The 15,498-nt window shown below is 42.2% G+C and overlaps 1 protein-coding gene across 3 annotated transcripts in view; it reads left to right on the plus strand.

Moving 5' to 3' along the window:
• LOC108608026 (roundabout homolog 2) overlaps positions 1-15,498 on the plus strand; it is a 40,562-nt gene that overhangs the window by 15,294 nt on the left and 9,770 nt on the right. The window contains exons 2-9 of one of the 3 annotated variants that reach the window (XM_017999202.2): positions 8,543-8,733; positions 10,202-10,304; positions 11,569-11,859; positions 11,931-12,071; positions 13,447-13,578; positions 13,649-14,586; positions 14,754-14,873; positions 14,938-15,331. In XM_017999202.2, the coding sequence (XP_017854691.1) occupies positions 8,543-8,733; positions 10,202-10,304; positions 11,569-11,859; positions 11,931-12,071; positions 13,447-13,578; positions 13,649-14,586; positions 14,754-14,873; positions 14,938-15,331 (2,310 nt within the window). Of the gene's footprint in view, positions 1-8,542; positions 8,734-10,201; positions 10,305-11,568; positions 11,860-11,930; positions 12,072-12,498; positions 12,515-13,446; positions 13,579-13,648; positions 14,587-14,647; positions 14,671-14,753; positions 14,874-14,937; positions 15,332-15,498 lie in introns of those variants that run through there. The other 2 variants (XM_033294877.1, XM_033294883.1) reach the window with 2 other exon arrangements.

Here is a 15,498-nt window from a genome sequence, read left to right on the forward strand (position 1 = left end):
CTTGCTCTAATGACATTTACTTTCAACGTTTATTAAATGCTGTGTGTGCAAGCAGCTTAAGTCAGTTTACTGGACAGCAAGGATTCAGCAATAAACAGGATACACGCCAAAGGCGTTTTGCGCTCATATGTGTTGCACACAAGAGAAAAAGCTCTTACACTTGCACAAATTTCACACCTACTATACGAATAGACGTTTTCTGTTTGAGTGGGAGATAGTTATAGTTTCATTCTCGCAGTGCAGAGCTGTCTGACAGACCCATTTGCCATATCATAACACTACACTTTAATTTCGTTTTGCAGCTTATATCAGTCTCTGAGCTTGGCTGCAATTTGTAACATCGCATGTCACAATAATCATTTTATCCAAGTATTTTTGCTTCTATTGGTTAAGCTTGATGATGGAACAGCAGAAGCCCATTACTTTTTTATTTATAAACAGAAATTATTTCTTGCCGTTTGCTTAATTATGCGCTTTTGGCAATTAAACGACAGGCGCTGGGGCAGCAGCTCCAAATATGGCTAGTGTCATAATTCTTGTCAGTTGCAATCCCCCAAGCGAGCAACAGCCAAGCTAAAAGTGAAAAAAGAAACTGCATAAACATTTGCTGATTGAAATCAACTTTGCCATGAAATCAATCATCGACGTAGACGGCGGCACTGAAAGCCCTTTTTTCGGGCCGCCGTCAAGCTGGAAAGGAACTGAAACTGAGACTTGCGACTGTGACTGGGTCCTGTAGCGGCGCTTATCCAATGTTAAAATCTTGCCCGGTCTGGGGCCCATGCCCTGGCCCAGGCTGGCATTGGCATTGTCGTTCCACAGTGTTGAGTTTCGCGCGTTGCTTTAGCCCTGAAGCAGACCTCAGCCCATTGACGACGACGACGACGATGATGACGACGGCGATTACGACTCGTTGGTTGGCTGCTTTAGTTGCCTGCAGGACATTTGCCGCTTCCATTCTGTGTACATGCAACATGTGACATTGAAACCGAAGACTTGAATATTTTCATGAGTCACAAGCTCACTAACTTAAGAGCTAACCCTCGGTCCTCGCTCCGCGGTCTGTGTCTGGCTTAGGCCTCTAGTATTTATGAGTTGCTCGTTTTTTCCGCTGTTTTTCAGCTCATTTATTCATATTTACATTGAACATGCGTTCGCGGCTCTAACGAAGTCAGCGTAAATCGATATTCAATAAACGACATCTGTGTGCATTTTTTGCCCGCCCGCCCGTTTCATTCTCTCCACTCCTCTCCGCATACTTTTCTCTTTGCCCTTGATAATGATCTCTTTGTTGAGCACTGAGAGCAGCTGGGCCGCTGCCCAGGGGTTAGAGCTCTCTATAATTGTGCATGTGCTTGTGCGAGTCTGTCGATGCATATCTGTCAGGGATGTCAAAACGACAAGGCATAAATCCAACAAAACGAAAAACATAATTTATGCTGCACATGCGACAGTTCCAGGCAAAACTCGAAAAGGTTTATGATATGTGTGTGCCCCGACTTTAACGGACTACTGTTTTCAGATTTTTCACGTACCGAAAAAATCTGTTGCTTATCTAATTTTCTATGCCCAACTCGTCGTCTCAGAGCCTCTCATAAAACCTTACGCAATAAACAGAATAACAATTTCTCTTTTTCTCTTTGCTTGCAGGTAAGCGGAAGATGTGTCCAACATATACTTCATACATACTTGATCTATTCCAAAACAAACATTTCACACACACACACATGCACATAAAGCTGTATGTGTGTAGGCAAGTAAATGTGGAGCAATTTGAAAATTGTGTCACGCCCATAAATCAGGCACAGTCGCAGCAGCAGCGACAGCAACATTCACAAGTTTTTACTGACCCGACATCTATCAAAAATAATTAATAGAAAACTTGTCGAGATGCCAATGCGCTTGACAAATGTAATTAATAGAAGCTTTTTCATTTTTTCGGTTTTGTTAAAATAGACAACAAGCCAAAAGCTGTCTGACAAATTATTAACGTGGCTTAACAAAGCCAAAAATTATGATTTTTAGTTTGCTTGCTTATCGCTGTGTGAACTATGAAATTGTGTTTTTCAATCGGCTTAGGAAATAAACAAATTAAAATCTAAATAAAACACAATTAAGAGATTAGACCAATGATTAATTACGTTTCTTTGTGTCTTTTTTACAAGAGATATTTGCCTTCAAGTTATTTCAGTTGTCATTTGTCATATACAATGTATAGGCTATAGACTTATTTATAAACCTACGCTAGGTTACACTTATCAACATTATATATACATATTTATAATCAATTGCAGCAAGACCTTATCTGGCATGTTAATGTATATATACGTTGTATGTAGTTTTAAAAATTGTCAATTCCTAATGCGGGGTAAACAGAGATTTTTGGAATTGAATGAAATGTAAAAAAAAATACTAAAAAAATGTATTGAACAGTAAAGAGCATTAAACAGTCACTCGACCTTTAGTTATGTGTTGAGCTCATAAACTTTTGACAAATGGTAACCACATTGTAATGCAGATTTCCCCGTCAGTTTGGGTCTAGGCGCTTATTGGTTAACTCTATACTCATGCATATTTGTAGTATCTTTCGTAGTCTGGCGACAAAGCATTTAAAGGGTTATTTGCATATGCCATCAGATAAGCCAGTTTTTAAGTTTATGGCCGTCATCAAAAGACGAGTAGATAAACGTTGCTATAGCGCGGCTTAAAAGCATCCAATCCCCTCCATCGTTACCCACTCTACTGACCAATGCCAATGCAATTTTTCAATATGCCAAACTAACGAAAGATATCTCGGGGAGATAGAAAACAAAGATATAAGCTATGAAAGTATAAAAAAACCAAAATAAAATTATGGTATATGACACTGATCGTTGTCCCTTGTGTGTATATGTGTGGCGACTCTGTCGCATATCCTGGGCTGTCCTTTCAATTTATATATGAACATTTTTTCCATGCACGCGCGCATATTTATGGGAAAAAGACACTGCTGGGGCTTTTAGGTTTTTGCTGCCAGCTTTAAAAGGATTTCAGTGTTGTTCTTTTTTGCGCCATTTATGAAATTATTGATAAGAGCGCGCAAACCTTTTTCTTTGTGTGGCAAGTTTTTGCCTTCTGTATGTGTTTGCTGCAAGCACATACAGCGTCATTCGCATTCATAATAATAATAAAAGCCAATGCATATATTGTAAACTTGATACTGAGTTCTTAACTTGGCACCAGGCAAGCACAGGCCCCACCAGGGGGAAAGGGGGAAAGGCGGAGGCGTGGATGTCGAATTTAATTAACAGTTGGGCAAAAGTAGCTAAGTGAAACCATGGAAAACACAAGAACTCACATCCTCTTAGCCGCAGCAGCAGCAGCAGAAACAGCAGCAAAAGCATGGCAGACAAAGCGAAAGGTCTTGGGAATTTGCTTGGGTTTGGGTGGGAGTACGAGGTTGCAGATGAGTTCGAACCCAGCGGCGGCGCCAAATTAACAATATGCGTACAATGTGCGAAAAAAATAAAAATGAAAGCAAAGCAGAGCGGAGCGGAGCAGACAAACGATGACGATGTCTGAGTATTTTCAGCACCTTGGGGCGTTTTGGCTCATTAGAGACTCGTAGCAGCTATTCCAGTTAAGCAGACCCACAGTGCGAGAGAAAGAGCGACTGTGGGTCTGCTGCTCGTCTAATGTTGCCCAGACGCTTTCTGGCGTGTGCGCTGGCATAAATTTGACATTGAAAATGTTGAATGCTCTCGTTGTAAGCTTAAGTGCGAGTATTACAAACCCTTAGAGTCAGTCGTCTGCGGTTTTTCGGATGTTTTCCCTCTAATCAAATGAACGGCCTTAGGGTGTATGGTGTATTCCCCTCATCTGGGCTTTCGCCTTTGGCAGGGATATTGTTGTGGCTTTATATTAATATATCCTTGGGCATTGTGAATAATTTATTTGATTTTTTGATTTCTTGCATTTTGTTGCAAACATAAAAACAATAAAAATAACCCAAATTCTATGGAAGAGGGGCTGTCTCTTTGCTTACATGAAATCCTCATATTATGGCCATAATCTCCATTGGGTTTATTGCGGTTTTTTATAGCCTCAGCCGTCCTGATGCCAGTGCAAATATTTTGTCTGCTGGGCCGCGTTCTGTTTTCGACTCCTTGTGTGTGCATTGCATATTACATAAATGTGATAATGATTTATGCGCCAGCAATGGCAACGGTTCCGTCTTTGTCTCTGTGTCAGGCTCAAGCGTGTGGCCTGGCCCACATCCGCCTTGCCGCCTTGTCTTTAGGTAAATACCAGCATTTAAATAATTGGCAGCCAAGCAGCTTCCGCTTTCGCCTTGCACCTCGCCCGCTCTCCCATCTCTTTGAAAATTCTCGAGCGGGGTGCCTAGGCAAACAAACACGCTGCGCGGAGCGCAAATAGAAAGACAAACAAACAAAACAGGAAGAAACGCAAGAACAATGCGCACTTTGCATCGCTTTTCTTCCTACTTTACATTGCAATGTGGGAAACAACAACAATCACGACAATAATATATATATAAACTGTAGCTTACCTTCGAAGGATTCTCATTCCCTGAAAGTAAAAAATTAAATTTTAGGAATTAGTTATCTGCATATTAAAAATGTTATTAGTTTCTACAAAATATTTAATTCTCTTTGAATGGGTTTTTGACTTTATCATCGACTAAGCGGGTTACAAGTTTTAAGCGCATTTTATATATTCCGTTGGCCAACAATAGCAATAACATAAACAAGTAAACATAAATCTGTAACACATACATACACACACACACATTCATATTTACGTATGTATGTATGAAGGGGCTTAAGTGGCAAAAGTTGTGTAAAAGGCTTACAAAACTCTTCAAGTTCTGACAGGTTCCGTTGCCTGAAGCCCAAATGCTAAAGGGACAATCCTTTCAGTTTCCCATACTTATTCTCTTGCTACTTGCGTAGTCTACTCAGAAGCTTTCATGCTTTTGCTCGCACAACATTCGCGAAAGTTGCATGCACATTAAAAATTAAACATTCGACATAAATAAATAAATTGTAGCAAAAGTAGAAATGGCAACAGCAACAACAACAAACGCTGAAGGCAAATCAAAAACTTGACTGTTGAGTTCATGTTGCTGTAGTTGCTTTGCCATTGCACTAAAAGCTTATAAATTATTGGCTAAGTTGCCTTGTCGACCCATTGCAACAAGAACAACAACAGCAGCTCGATTGGCCCTCGAACTCAGTGTTGTCAAGCTTTGTTAATTTTTTAACGGGCACCAGAACATCAGCAGCCACGCAAGTGCCCTGTCCGAGGAGCTTTGCAGGTTCTTAAGAGTGGCAAGAAATTGACTTTTGCTTTTGAGCCCACTTATTGTCCTAACCCATAGACGCTCTTATATATATTATTGTAGCTCATGCCAAAACAGTGCATTAAATTGTTCATTAGCTCTCAATAGAAGCAGCAACAGTGGTCAAGTAATGTAATCAAATTTATTGCCAAGCAGCTGCAGCAGAGAAAGAGACACTGTATGTGGGAATTCCATGTTTGTACATTATGTATATAGAGATGTGTATGTATTTATCATAATCAGTGGTTTTCCGGGACTACTACTACCACAATAACAAATATGCAAAGCACATTTACAGCTGTTTGTCTATGCATTTTCCACCTGACATTGGAGAAGTCCGATGTGCGTACTTTAAAGGCATTTACATCTTGCACTTACTACAGCGGGGGCTTGTTTGATTACAAGCTGTTGTCTTGTGTGTGTGTGTGCGATAACTGAGAGCTCAGCATACAAACATAGACCAATACATTGGTACAAACATTGTACATACTTAGATATTTGCATTTGTGTTTAGCCACCTTCTGGGCAATATGCTACGATAGTTCCCCTAACGCTGGCGGCGGATGCTTTGTTACCATGACGATTTATGTTGCCGTCGACTGTTGTTTATGTTAATGTTACTGTTTGTTGAAAGTTGTGATTTTCAGTGTAGTTATTGTTGTCGTTGACATGCTAATAATGATCGCTTGAGGAGGCAGCACCTACTAGTGGCCAGAGGCAACTGCCAGCGACAAATTAACAAAAAGGAAGACAACTGAAGAATTAAGTTGGCTCAGTGCCTGGGGAAAACAGCTGTTACTGCTGTTGCTCCTCCATTTCTTGTTGTTGTTGTTGGGTGGTAGACGTTTTTATGCTGATGCCAAACAAACAACAACAAGACGCGCAAAAGTACATAAACTAAGATAACAGACGCACAAAAACAACAACAGCAGCAACAGAATGCATTTCCTGTTATTATTGCTGTTACTTCAATGCAATGCAACGAATTATGAGCTGCTGCTTGCCACATGCCTAGAGACTCTCTCCCTACACATGCGTATATTTGCTTATGTATGTGTGAGTGTGCTTGCTTGGTTTCCACGCCGGCAGCACTTTACTGTTTATTTACACAAGACTTCTTTTACATTATTTCATATGCATAAATTTCTAGCGCACGCAACTACAATCACCCACGCACCGAGAACATATATGTACATATGTATGTATGTATGAATGTGTCTGCCAAATGAGCGTAATTAAGTGCAAAACTCACCTCTTTACCGCTTTTTCACTCTCTCTCACATATTCAATACCCCACTTACTAAACGAGAAGAGCGTAAAAGTTGAATGTTGGTTTCGGCTTTCAGCAACTTTGATGTGCTGCGAACAAAACGCGTTATCGCTTGCATCAATGCCCAGCGCATAAAGAGAGTGCATCTGCTAGTCAGCGCTACTAAGTCTCTTTCAACTATCAACTCTCTGAGTTTGTATACAAATTCCATGGCTAAACTGATTTGTAGTTGTTGTTGTTGGTTTAGTTGTTACTCCTGCTGCTCGCTTGGCTTATCGAAGTTTCAACTTTACTACGTACGCGTGTGTCTGTGTGTGTGTGTGCGCTTGTGTGTTTTGTGGTTCCATTTACTTTTGCAATTTTTGCTGTGCAAGCTAAAAATATTTATGTACATGTGTGTGTTTTTATGTTTGTATGTTGATATTTGCAGCAACATATTTTTGCTTAATTAAATATTTTGTGCGCTGCCAAAGAGTTCTCTTTGGATACTTTTTTCGATGGTTTTTTTTTTTGTGGCTTCCAGGTAAAGGCTTGTTATTGTAAACAGCACGCGTATACGTAATCTTCTGTTGGTATGTTAAGATAGTATGCACAGACTCCAGCTCAATCCCTTCTGCTGTGTGAAGACCTCAAGTATTTCTCATTTAAATTAGCACACAGTAGCCTTGACAACGCGGCTGTAGTAAAGCTCACGCATTTCACAGACAAATCGGACAATGGCCAAAGCTTTCACTCTCTCACACTCCTTTTCTCTCGCTGTAGGCAAACAAAGCATAAAGCAAGCACAAAAGCCAATTGACAAATAATGTGAGGTGAGAGCGATCCCCACGACGCTGTGTTTGCTCCTCATTTGCTAAATATGCATTATAAACATAAAATTAAATCACTCAGCGCACAAACTCGAGCAATGTAACGATGGCATTTGATTTAAATGCAATATATGCTATAAAGCATAAACTGTTGTTCTACATAATTTTACATTTTGCATAATGTTTGTTCAATTTGAATATTGTACCTACTCTAATCATTTCCTTCACATTTACAATATTTTTGCTCCGTCTAGCACTTAAACGATGATTTACTTCCCAATCACCGTTTGACTCATTGCTAAGATGGACAGCGAACGAATACTGAACTCTCTCATTACTATCCGCTTTCAATAAATCTGCAGAACTTAATTTCCGGCTAAATGATGTAACCTACTGTTGGCAGTGGGTCTCCTACATCGTTTCAAACCGAAAATCAGCATTCATTTTACTTCTCCCACACACACACGCACACAAACACAAACATTTTTCAGTTTTCACCTTTAAGCGCTTTTTGTAATTACATTTCAGCTGTTCTTCATTTTGCTGGACATTTGGCTTTGCCTTTGTTGTTGCTGCAGTTGCTAGTGCTGGCTGCTGCCGCTTTTAATAAAGTTTATCTAGCGTTTCGTTTGTCCTTTGTTTTATGCTTATCGACATACTGTAAATTTATGTTGGTTGTGCCGCTCTCCTTCTGTCTGTGCTCGCTCTCGTGTTGAATATGCCTTCGCGGTATGCACCGTGGGCGAGCAAATATTTTCTCAAAGTTAATTGAATTTGAGGCCAGCTCGGGGACTCAAGTGAATTAAGTACTCCTAGTTTGTCGCTCCTTAACATAATTTCTACTTAGATTTTGCCTCCAAGGGAGATTCACAGTTTTTTCTCCTTTCCCTAATGGTGCATTAATTTCATTAAGTGACAAAACTTGTTTAAAACTGAAGACACATTGTTAGCATAAGGTCCCTAAGGGAACCACTTACGACTAAAGAACAACATGTATGAACGACTCATGTGTCCATGCTGAAATGGAAAAATACGCTCTTGGTGGCCACCAACAATGTCAAGTGGCTACTGCTTGGAGTCAATTACTTGCACTCGTTTTAAAACTATTTTTTCTGCTTTCAGGTGAAAATCCTCACATTATTGAGCATCCCATGGATACGACGGTGCCAAAAAATGATCCATTCACATTTAATTGCAAGGCCGAGGGCAATCCAACACCAACCATTCAATGGTTCAAAGATGGTCGCGAACTTAAAGCGGATGCAGGCTCGCATCGCATAATGCTGCCCGCCGGTGGTTTATTCTTTCTCAAGGTAAGTCCCAGCGCTATCAACTCAATTCTCCAACTCTATCATTATATGCTTGCATTGCGATGCCTGCTCAGCAGCAGCTGTCTGTCTGTCTGTCTGTCTGCCTGCCTGCGTATTCATAACGAATTCATTGGAACTACTCGCATATATCGGATTCGCAGTTCGATATCTTTGGTCTGCCTGAGAAACGCAACATTTGTGCATAAATTTGCTCATATTATTTTATGCGCTTCCGAATGGCTGCACTTTGATCAGAAAGCAAAAACATATGAAAAAATAAACAACGAAAGCCAAGCAAGGGCATAAAAACAACAAAGCGCAACTGTTGTATCAGTCCCACGCTTAGGCCTGAAATTCTGCAATTTGTCTAGCATTCAACACTTAAAAATGAGTTTTTAGTTACACCCCAAGTGCTCAACTCTCTGAATGCCACACCCACTTTCCTTTTAGCAGAGCTTGTCGTGCGTGCACTTTTCTCAATTTAAGCTAACGAGACGCAGGAGGGCGAGAGCTGTTGGGCTATGCCCTAAAGCCCCGGCTGACCCCCGCATTGCAGTTGGGTTTTGTTTATATTAAATTCCTGCCACCCCCTGTGTTGATATTTTTCATTATATGTATTTTTATTCTGCAAATTGCTTTTGTTATTATTTTCATTTTTATTTATCTATTTGCGCACAAATTTCAACGCATTACTGCAGCATGAGTAAATCTTGAATTAAAATTGTTAAACACTGGCGAAATGGGTTAAAATGCTCTTAAAGCGCCAATGTCAAGCCGGACGTAGTTGTGTAGCTCTGCCCATCATCGTGCCAGAAATTGGAACAGATTATTAAGCACAAGCTCGTAACATATACACACGCATATTTGGAGAGCTTACTTGGGTGTATCCCAGGGCTCACAGTTTGGCCGCAGGCTGGCAATTTATGATGAACGCCTGTCTGTGCTCTTCAGCTGCCCCCTCAAAGAGTTTATTTGGGGTATTCCAAACATTTTTGGAGAGGGGTCAGAGCAATTCTAAGTGACTTGTCGGCTTGGTGAGCCAACGGTTTGTTGCCAATTAAAATTGAAGAGGCCAAGTGATTAAAGTACAAACAACAGACCCTCATTCTCATTTTCAGTTTTGATGGAGGGAGAACGCTGCGTTGCAGGTTAAAGCATGAATGGTGGTAGCAGCTGAATGTAATTTTTAATTAAATTAAATTGCGTATACGCAGAGTGGACAACCCAAAAGCATAAGACAGACAGTAGTAGTCCCAGGGTCCGGGCACGTTGTGCACTTTTCATTTTTATTTGATTTTTGGATGAGCAATTTTGTTGCTTTTTGATCTTATTGGCTACGACACGTGTCAACTTAAGAACATAACTACTCTGTAGACAGCCAGAGCATGTCTCTCTCTCTCTCTCTGCTTGTACAATTCGCCTAATGTCCTAATAATGTATTTAATCTCTCGTTTTCTTAATTCTCTTACAGGTCATCCACTCAAGACGTGAAAGCGATGCAGGCACCTATTGGTGCCAAGCCAAGAACGAGTTTGGTGTGGCGCGTTCCAGAAACGCTACGTTGCAAGTCGCATGTAAGGATTACTACCACTTTTTAATATATAAGCAATATTTTTAATTACACAACTGGGCAAAATCTAAAGAAAAATTGTTACAACCCGACTAAGCACAAAACGGAGTTTACAAAAGTTTTAGTTAGTGTAGCTACTATTGATGACTCATTATTTATTTTGTGGGTACATAAACTTTTAGCCAAAATACACAATCATATATTACTTAACGCAGTAATAGGCGCATTCAGAAAAAAGAAGGAAATACCGAAAAAATGACATTGACTGATTGCTGTTGCACATTTTCTGCTAATGAACATGTGTAGCATGCATTTATTTTCTCTTTTTTTTTACGAAACTTAAACCCTCACAGGGAGCAGGCGAACTGCATTGCGTGTCCAGCTGCCTCTGCCCCGCAGGCATTTGGGTTTGCTGTGCGTGCGACTGACGTTACTTGGAGCCAAAGCTGTCAAGCACTCATGAGCTGCATGCACATACACATGGCTTTCTAATTAATAAAATAAAGCAATCACAAAAATGTTTTGTAATTGATATGCTCGCCAGACCAACTGCTGACTATGTGGGATGGGATTCATATATATATTGAAGTCGGGGGGCTGGCGAATTGGGGAAGCTTGTATTTGGGGGCTGTGTGCACGGTTGCCAAGGGCTGTTCCCAAGCTGATTAATATATAATACCATAGCAAAAACGGATTTCAATTTGCAGAGCATTGTAAGTGCTCGAGCTCTCATTTAAAGGGTTATTAACGTTGGCATTTGATAGTCTTCAACTGCTTGCTGGAAGTTTGTTGCCGATGTTGGAGTAAAGTGTTTATCTTTAACAACATTCTGGGCATCAAATGGGAGCTTTGTTGTCTTTGACGTGCACTGAAGCGAAATATGCGTGCATTGAAGTGCATTTTGCATTTTACATTTTAATATTTTCGCATTATACATTTATTATCCACAATTTCAGTTAAAATACGCATTGCAAATACCAGAGCTTATTAATATTGCAAGAGTTGCAGAAGCAGCAACAGCTTAAGCTTCTGTCCAGGCATCATCATTATCCAAGGTTTTATTGACATATTGAGAGAGAGAGACAAGAGAGTGGATAGCCGCAATAAATAGGAAGCATACTCAACTTCAGTCTGAGCCAAAGGGCTCTGCACCTGAATGTTGCTGCTTGGCTTCTGCGTTCAACTTGCATAGCTGAGAGTCATTAATATTGAATCAATCAAAGCGCTTAACCCAAGCTCACCCTTTATATTTTTATGATGCATTTCAGTTCTGCGCGACGAATTTCGCTTGGAACCACAAAACACCCGCGTGGCCCAAGGCGAAGTGGCGCTGATGGAGTGCGGTGCCCCGCGTGGCTCGCCGGAACCGCAAATCTCTTGGCGCAAGAACGGACAGACTTTGAATCTCAGCGGCAACAACAATAAGCGCATACGCATCGTCGATGGCGGCAATCTGGCCATCCAGGATGCTCGCCAGTCCGATGATGGACGATACCAGTGTGTGGTCAAGAATGTGGTTGGCACGCGGGAGTCGGCCACCGCCTTCCTCAAGGTGCACGGTAAGCGAACGCAACTGAATGCAACTACTGGCATTTGTTTAACTCGCTCTTTTTTATTACTCTCATTGCAGTGCGCCCTTTTCTCATACGTGGACCGCAAAATCAAACGGCTGTGGTCGGCAGCTCTGTTGTGTTCCAGTGCCGCATTGGCGGAGATCCCTTACCGGATGTCTTGTGGCGTCGCACAGCCTCAGGTGGCAATATGCCTCTGCGTAAGTTTCAATAATGCGTGCAGTCAATTAGACACACACACACACACCTGTGAATATTGTTTGAAACAAAATTCAGGTCTTCTGTTTACTATATTTGCATTCGCACAAATAAACAAACAGCAGCAACAAACAAACAAAATAAAATACAAAAAAGTTTGCTTTATGCGGTTACTTTGGCCTTTGGCCTGTGGCTTTTCATGTTTGCACAGCCAACATTTGACCAACTGCACTGCGAGAAATTACTGGCCACAAGCGAAGCTAACTTAACGAATATATAGTAGGCATATATGTTAGTCAGCATAAAACTACATTTATTAATTTGGCTCACAAAATCTAATTAGATTTGAATTTTCAATAGAAATATTTCGCAGTGTTTCAAGCACCTGCAATGACAACACGCTAGTTGCCACTGCTGTTTCTAGTTAACGTTGCTGCTGGGCGAAGTTAGTGTGTGTATGAGTGGGGACGTACGTCCGGCACTCCCACACTGAGCAAACAGGACTGTAACTTTTAATTCCGTTAATTGCCAATCTCTGTTGGCAGCAATCAACAATTTTGCTTGCACAACACTCGACGCGTTGCAATGTTGTCCTTCAGACAGGACGGCGCCCTAGCACGCTTGCCAGAAGTGCAGCTACTCAGCCTGCGAAAGAAAGGGGGAAGGGAGAAGCTAGACAAACTGTAGTTCCCCCTGCTCTTGCTCTAGCTCAAGAGCACGCTTAACGCTTCTTTAAACTGACTGCGCAGCCAAAAGCTGTAAAAGAAAATGCTGGGGAAAGCAGCTTCCACAGACTTGACCCGCTTTATACTCTCCCCTTTGCCAGGCTGCCAACTTTTGTTAAGCAAACAATTGGCACAGTGGCCACTGAAGCAGCAAACAGGACAATAAAAACAACAACAACAACAATAGTAACTACAACTACAAGACGCAAAGAAAACAATAATGTTGTTGTTGCTCTGCTTTTCATTTTCATTTGTTGCTGGCAAAAAACCACAAAAGGTGGGCCGCCTCAGCTATCTAGCTGTCCTACTCGAATACAGACATATATATATATATATATATACATATATATATATATATGTAGTATGTGCTGTCCTTCCTGTCAGTCTCGGCTTACTTTGCTGCGGTTACTTTGACCTCTCCTCCCTCCATCCCCTGCCATTTCTATAAAGCTGGCAATTTTTACGCTACTTGAACTACTAACGAAGTAGAAGCAGATGAAGACGAAGACGTTTTAGTTGAGCTTAGTTTATTTGTTGCTTGTTGAATTGTTTTTCTGTTGGCTTGATATTTGGACTCTGCTCACACTCGCTCAACTTTAACACCCCCTCACTCTCTCACTCTCTCTCTCTCTGTTTGTTTGACTACCTACAGGTCGTGTGCACATACTTGAGGACCGCAGTCTGAAGCTGGACGACGTCACGCTCGAGGACATGGGCGAGTACAGCTGCGAGGCGGACAATGCGGTCGGTTCGATTACCGCCACGGGCATACTCACTGTCCATGGTAAGCTACCCATACCCAATTGCTTGAGTTTTTTCAAGTTTCATTTTGTTCCTCCCCATTGCATTTGCAGCTCCTCCTAAGTTTATAACGCGTCCGAAAAATCAACTTGTCGAGGTCGGCGATGAAGTACTCTTCGAGTGCCAGGCAAGTGGACATCCTCGTCCCACTCTCTACTGGTCCGTAGAAGGCAACAGCTCGCTTCTTCTGCCCGGCTACAAGGATGGACGTCTGGAAGTAACGCTCACGCCCGAGGGCCGTTCCGTACTCTCCATTGCGCGCTTTGCTCGCGAGGATTCCGGCAAAGTGGTCGTCTGCAATGCCCTCAACGCCGTGGGCAGCGTCAGCAGTCGTACTGTTGTCAATGTGGACACTCAATTCGAGCTGCCGCCGCCTATAATCGAACAGGGCCCAGTCAATCAAACGCTGCCCGTCAAGTCGATTGTAGTGCTGCCTTGCCGCACACTAGGCACGCCAGCGCCGCAGATATCCTGGTACCTGGACGGCATACCCATTGATGTACAGGATCATGAGCGTAGAAACTTAAGCGACGCTGGTACGCTGACCATTTCGGATCTGCAGCGGCACGAAGATGAGGGACTCTATACATGCGTGGCAAGCAATCGAAATGGTAAAAGCTCGTGGAGCGGCTATCTGCGCTTGGACACGCCCACAAATCCAAACATTAAGTTCTATCGAGCGGCCGAGCTGTCTACATATCCAGGACCGCCAGGCAAGCCACAGCTGGTAGAGAAGGGCGAGGACTCTGTGACCTTAAGTTGGACGCGAAGCAACAAGGTGGGCGCCTCCAGTCTTGTGGGCTACGTTGTAGAGATGTTTGGAAAGAACGAAACGGATGGCTGGGTGGCTGTGGGCACACGGATTCAAAACACAACGTATACGCAATTGGGACTGGTCCCTGGAGTCAACTATTTCTTTTTGATACGCGCAGAGAACTCGCACGGACTATCGCTCCCCAGTCCTATGTCAGAGCCAATTGCTGTGGGCACGGTGAGTAGCCGATGATTAACTAATTTCATAGCTCCATTTGTTAGCTATTTATTTAAAGTCAGTTCAGCATGCATCATGTAAACAGTGAGCTATATATCATGTTAATATGAATGCTTGTTTGGCTATATAAAAAGACTTTAATTAAATGTTCATCTGTCTCGTTATAGCGTTACTTCAATAGTGGCTTGGATCTAAGCGAGGCACGTGCTAGTCTGTTGTCCGGTGATGTTGTGGAGCTGACCAATGCTAGCGTTGTGGATTCAACTAACATGAAACTCACTTGGCAGGTTCGTAATTTCCCAGTCCTTCGTTTTCTACTTTAAATGGCAACTCTTTCGTTTACTCATGCAGATCATCAACGGCAAATATGTGGAAGGTTTCTACATCTATGCACGCCAGTTGCCAAATCCAATAACAAACATGCCTCAGCCGTCAACAGTCAATAACAATCCACTGTTGGGCTCCGCATCAGCCTCTGCCTCTGCCTCGGCATCAGCTTTGATTTCGACAAAACCAAATATTGCCGCTGCCGGCAAACGTGATGCGTTCCAACAGCAACAGCAGCAGGAGCAGCAGCTGAGCACCAAATATCGCATGCTCACCATACTAAACGGCGGTGGCGCCTCGTCCTGCACACTGACGGGCCTCTTCCAGTATACGCTCTATGAATTTTTCATTGTGCCTTTCTACAAATCTGTAGAGGGCAAACCTTCGAATTCGCGCATTGCGCGCACCCTTGAAGATGGTGAGTATATATACCAATCCCCGCCCCCTGTGAATCCCCCTTTTCCTTTGATGTAATATTTATGCACAAATACGAGTAGTTAGCTATTGCCTGGTTTGGTGTAGAGTCTAATGAAGCATCTCGCGAAACCCAACAAACCATATAAATGCCTATACAACTGCAATGAA

The sequence above is a fragment of the Drosophila busckii genome, chromosome 2L (genome assembly GCF_011750605.1).
Source record: "Drosophila busckii strain San Diego stock center, stock number 13000-0081.31 chromosome 2L, ASM1175060v1, whole genome shotgun sequence".
NCBI lineage: Eukaryota > Metazoa > Arthropoda > Insecta > Diptera > Drosophilidae > Drosophila > Drosophila busckii.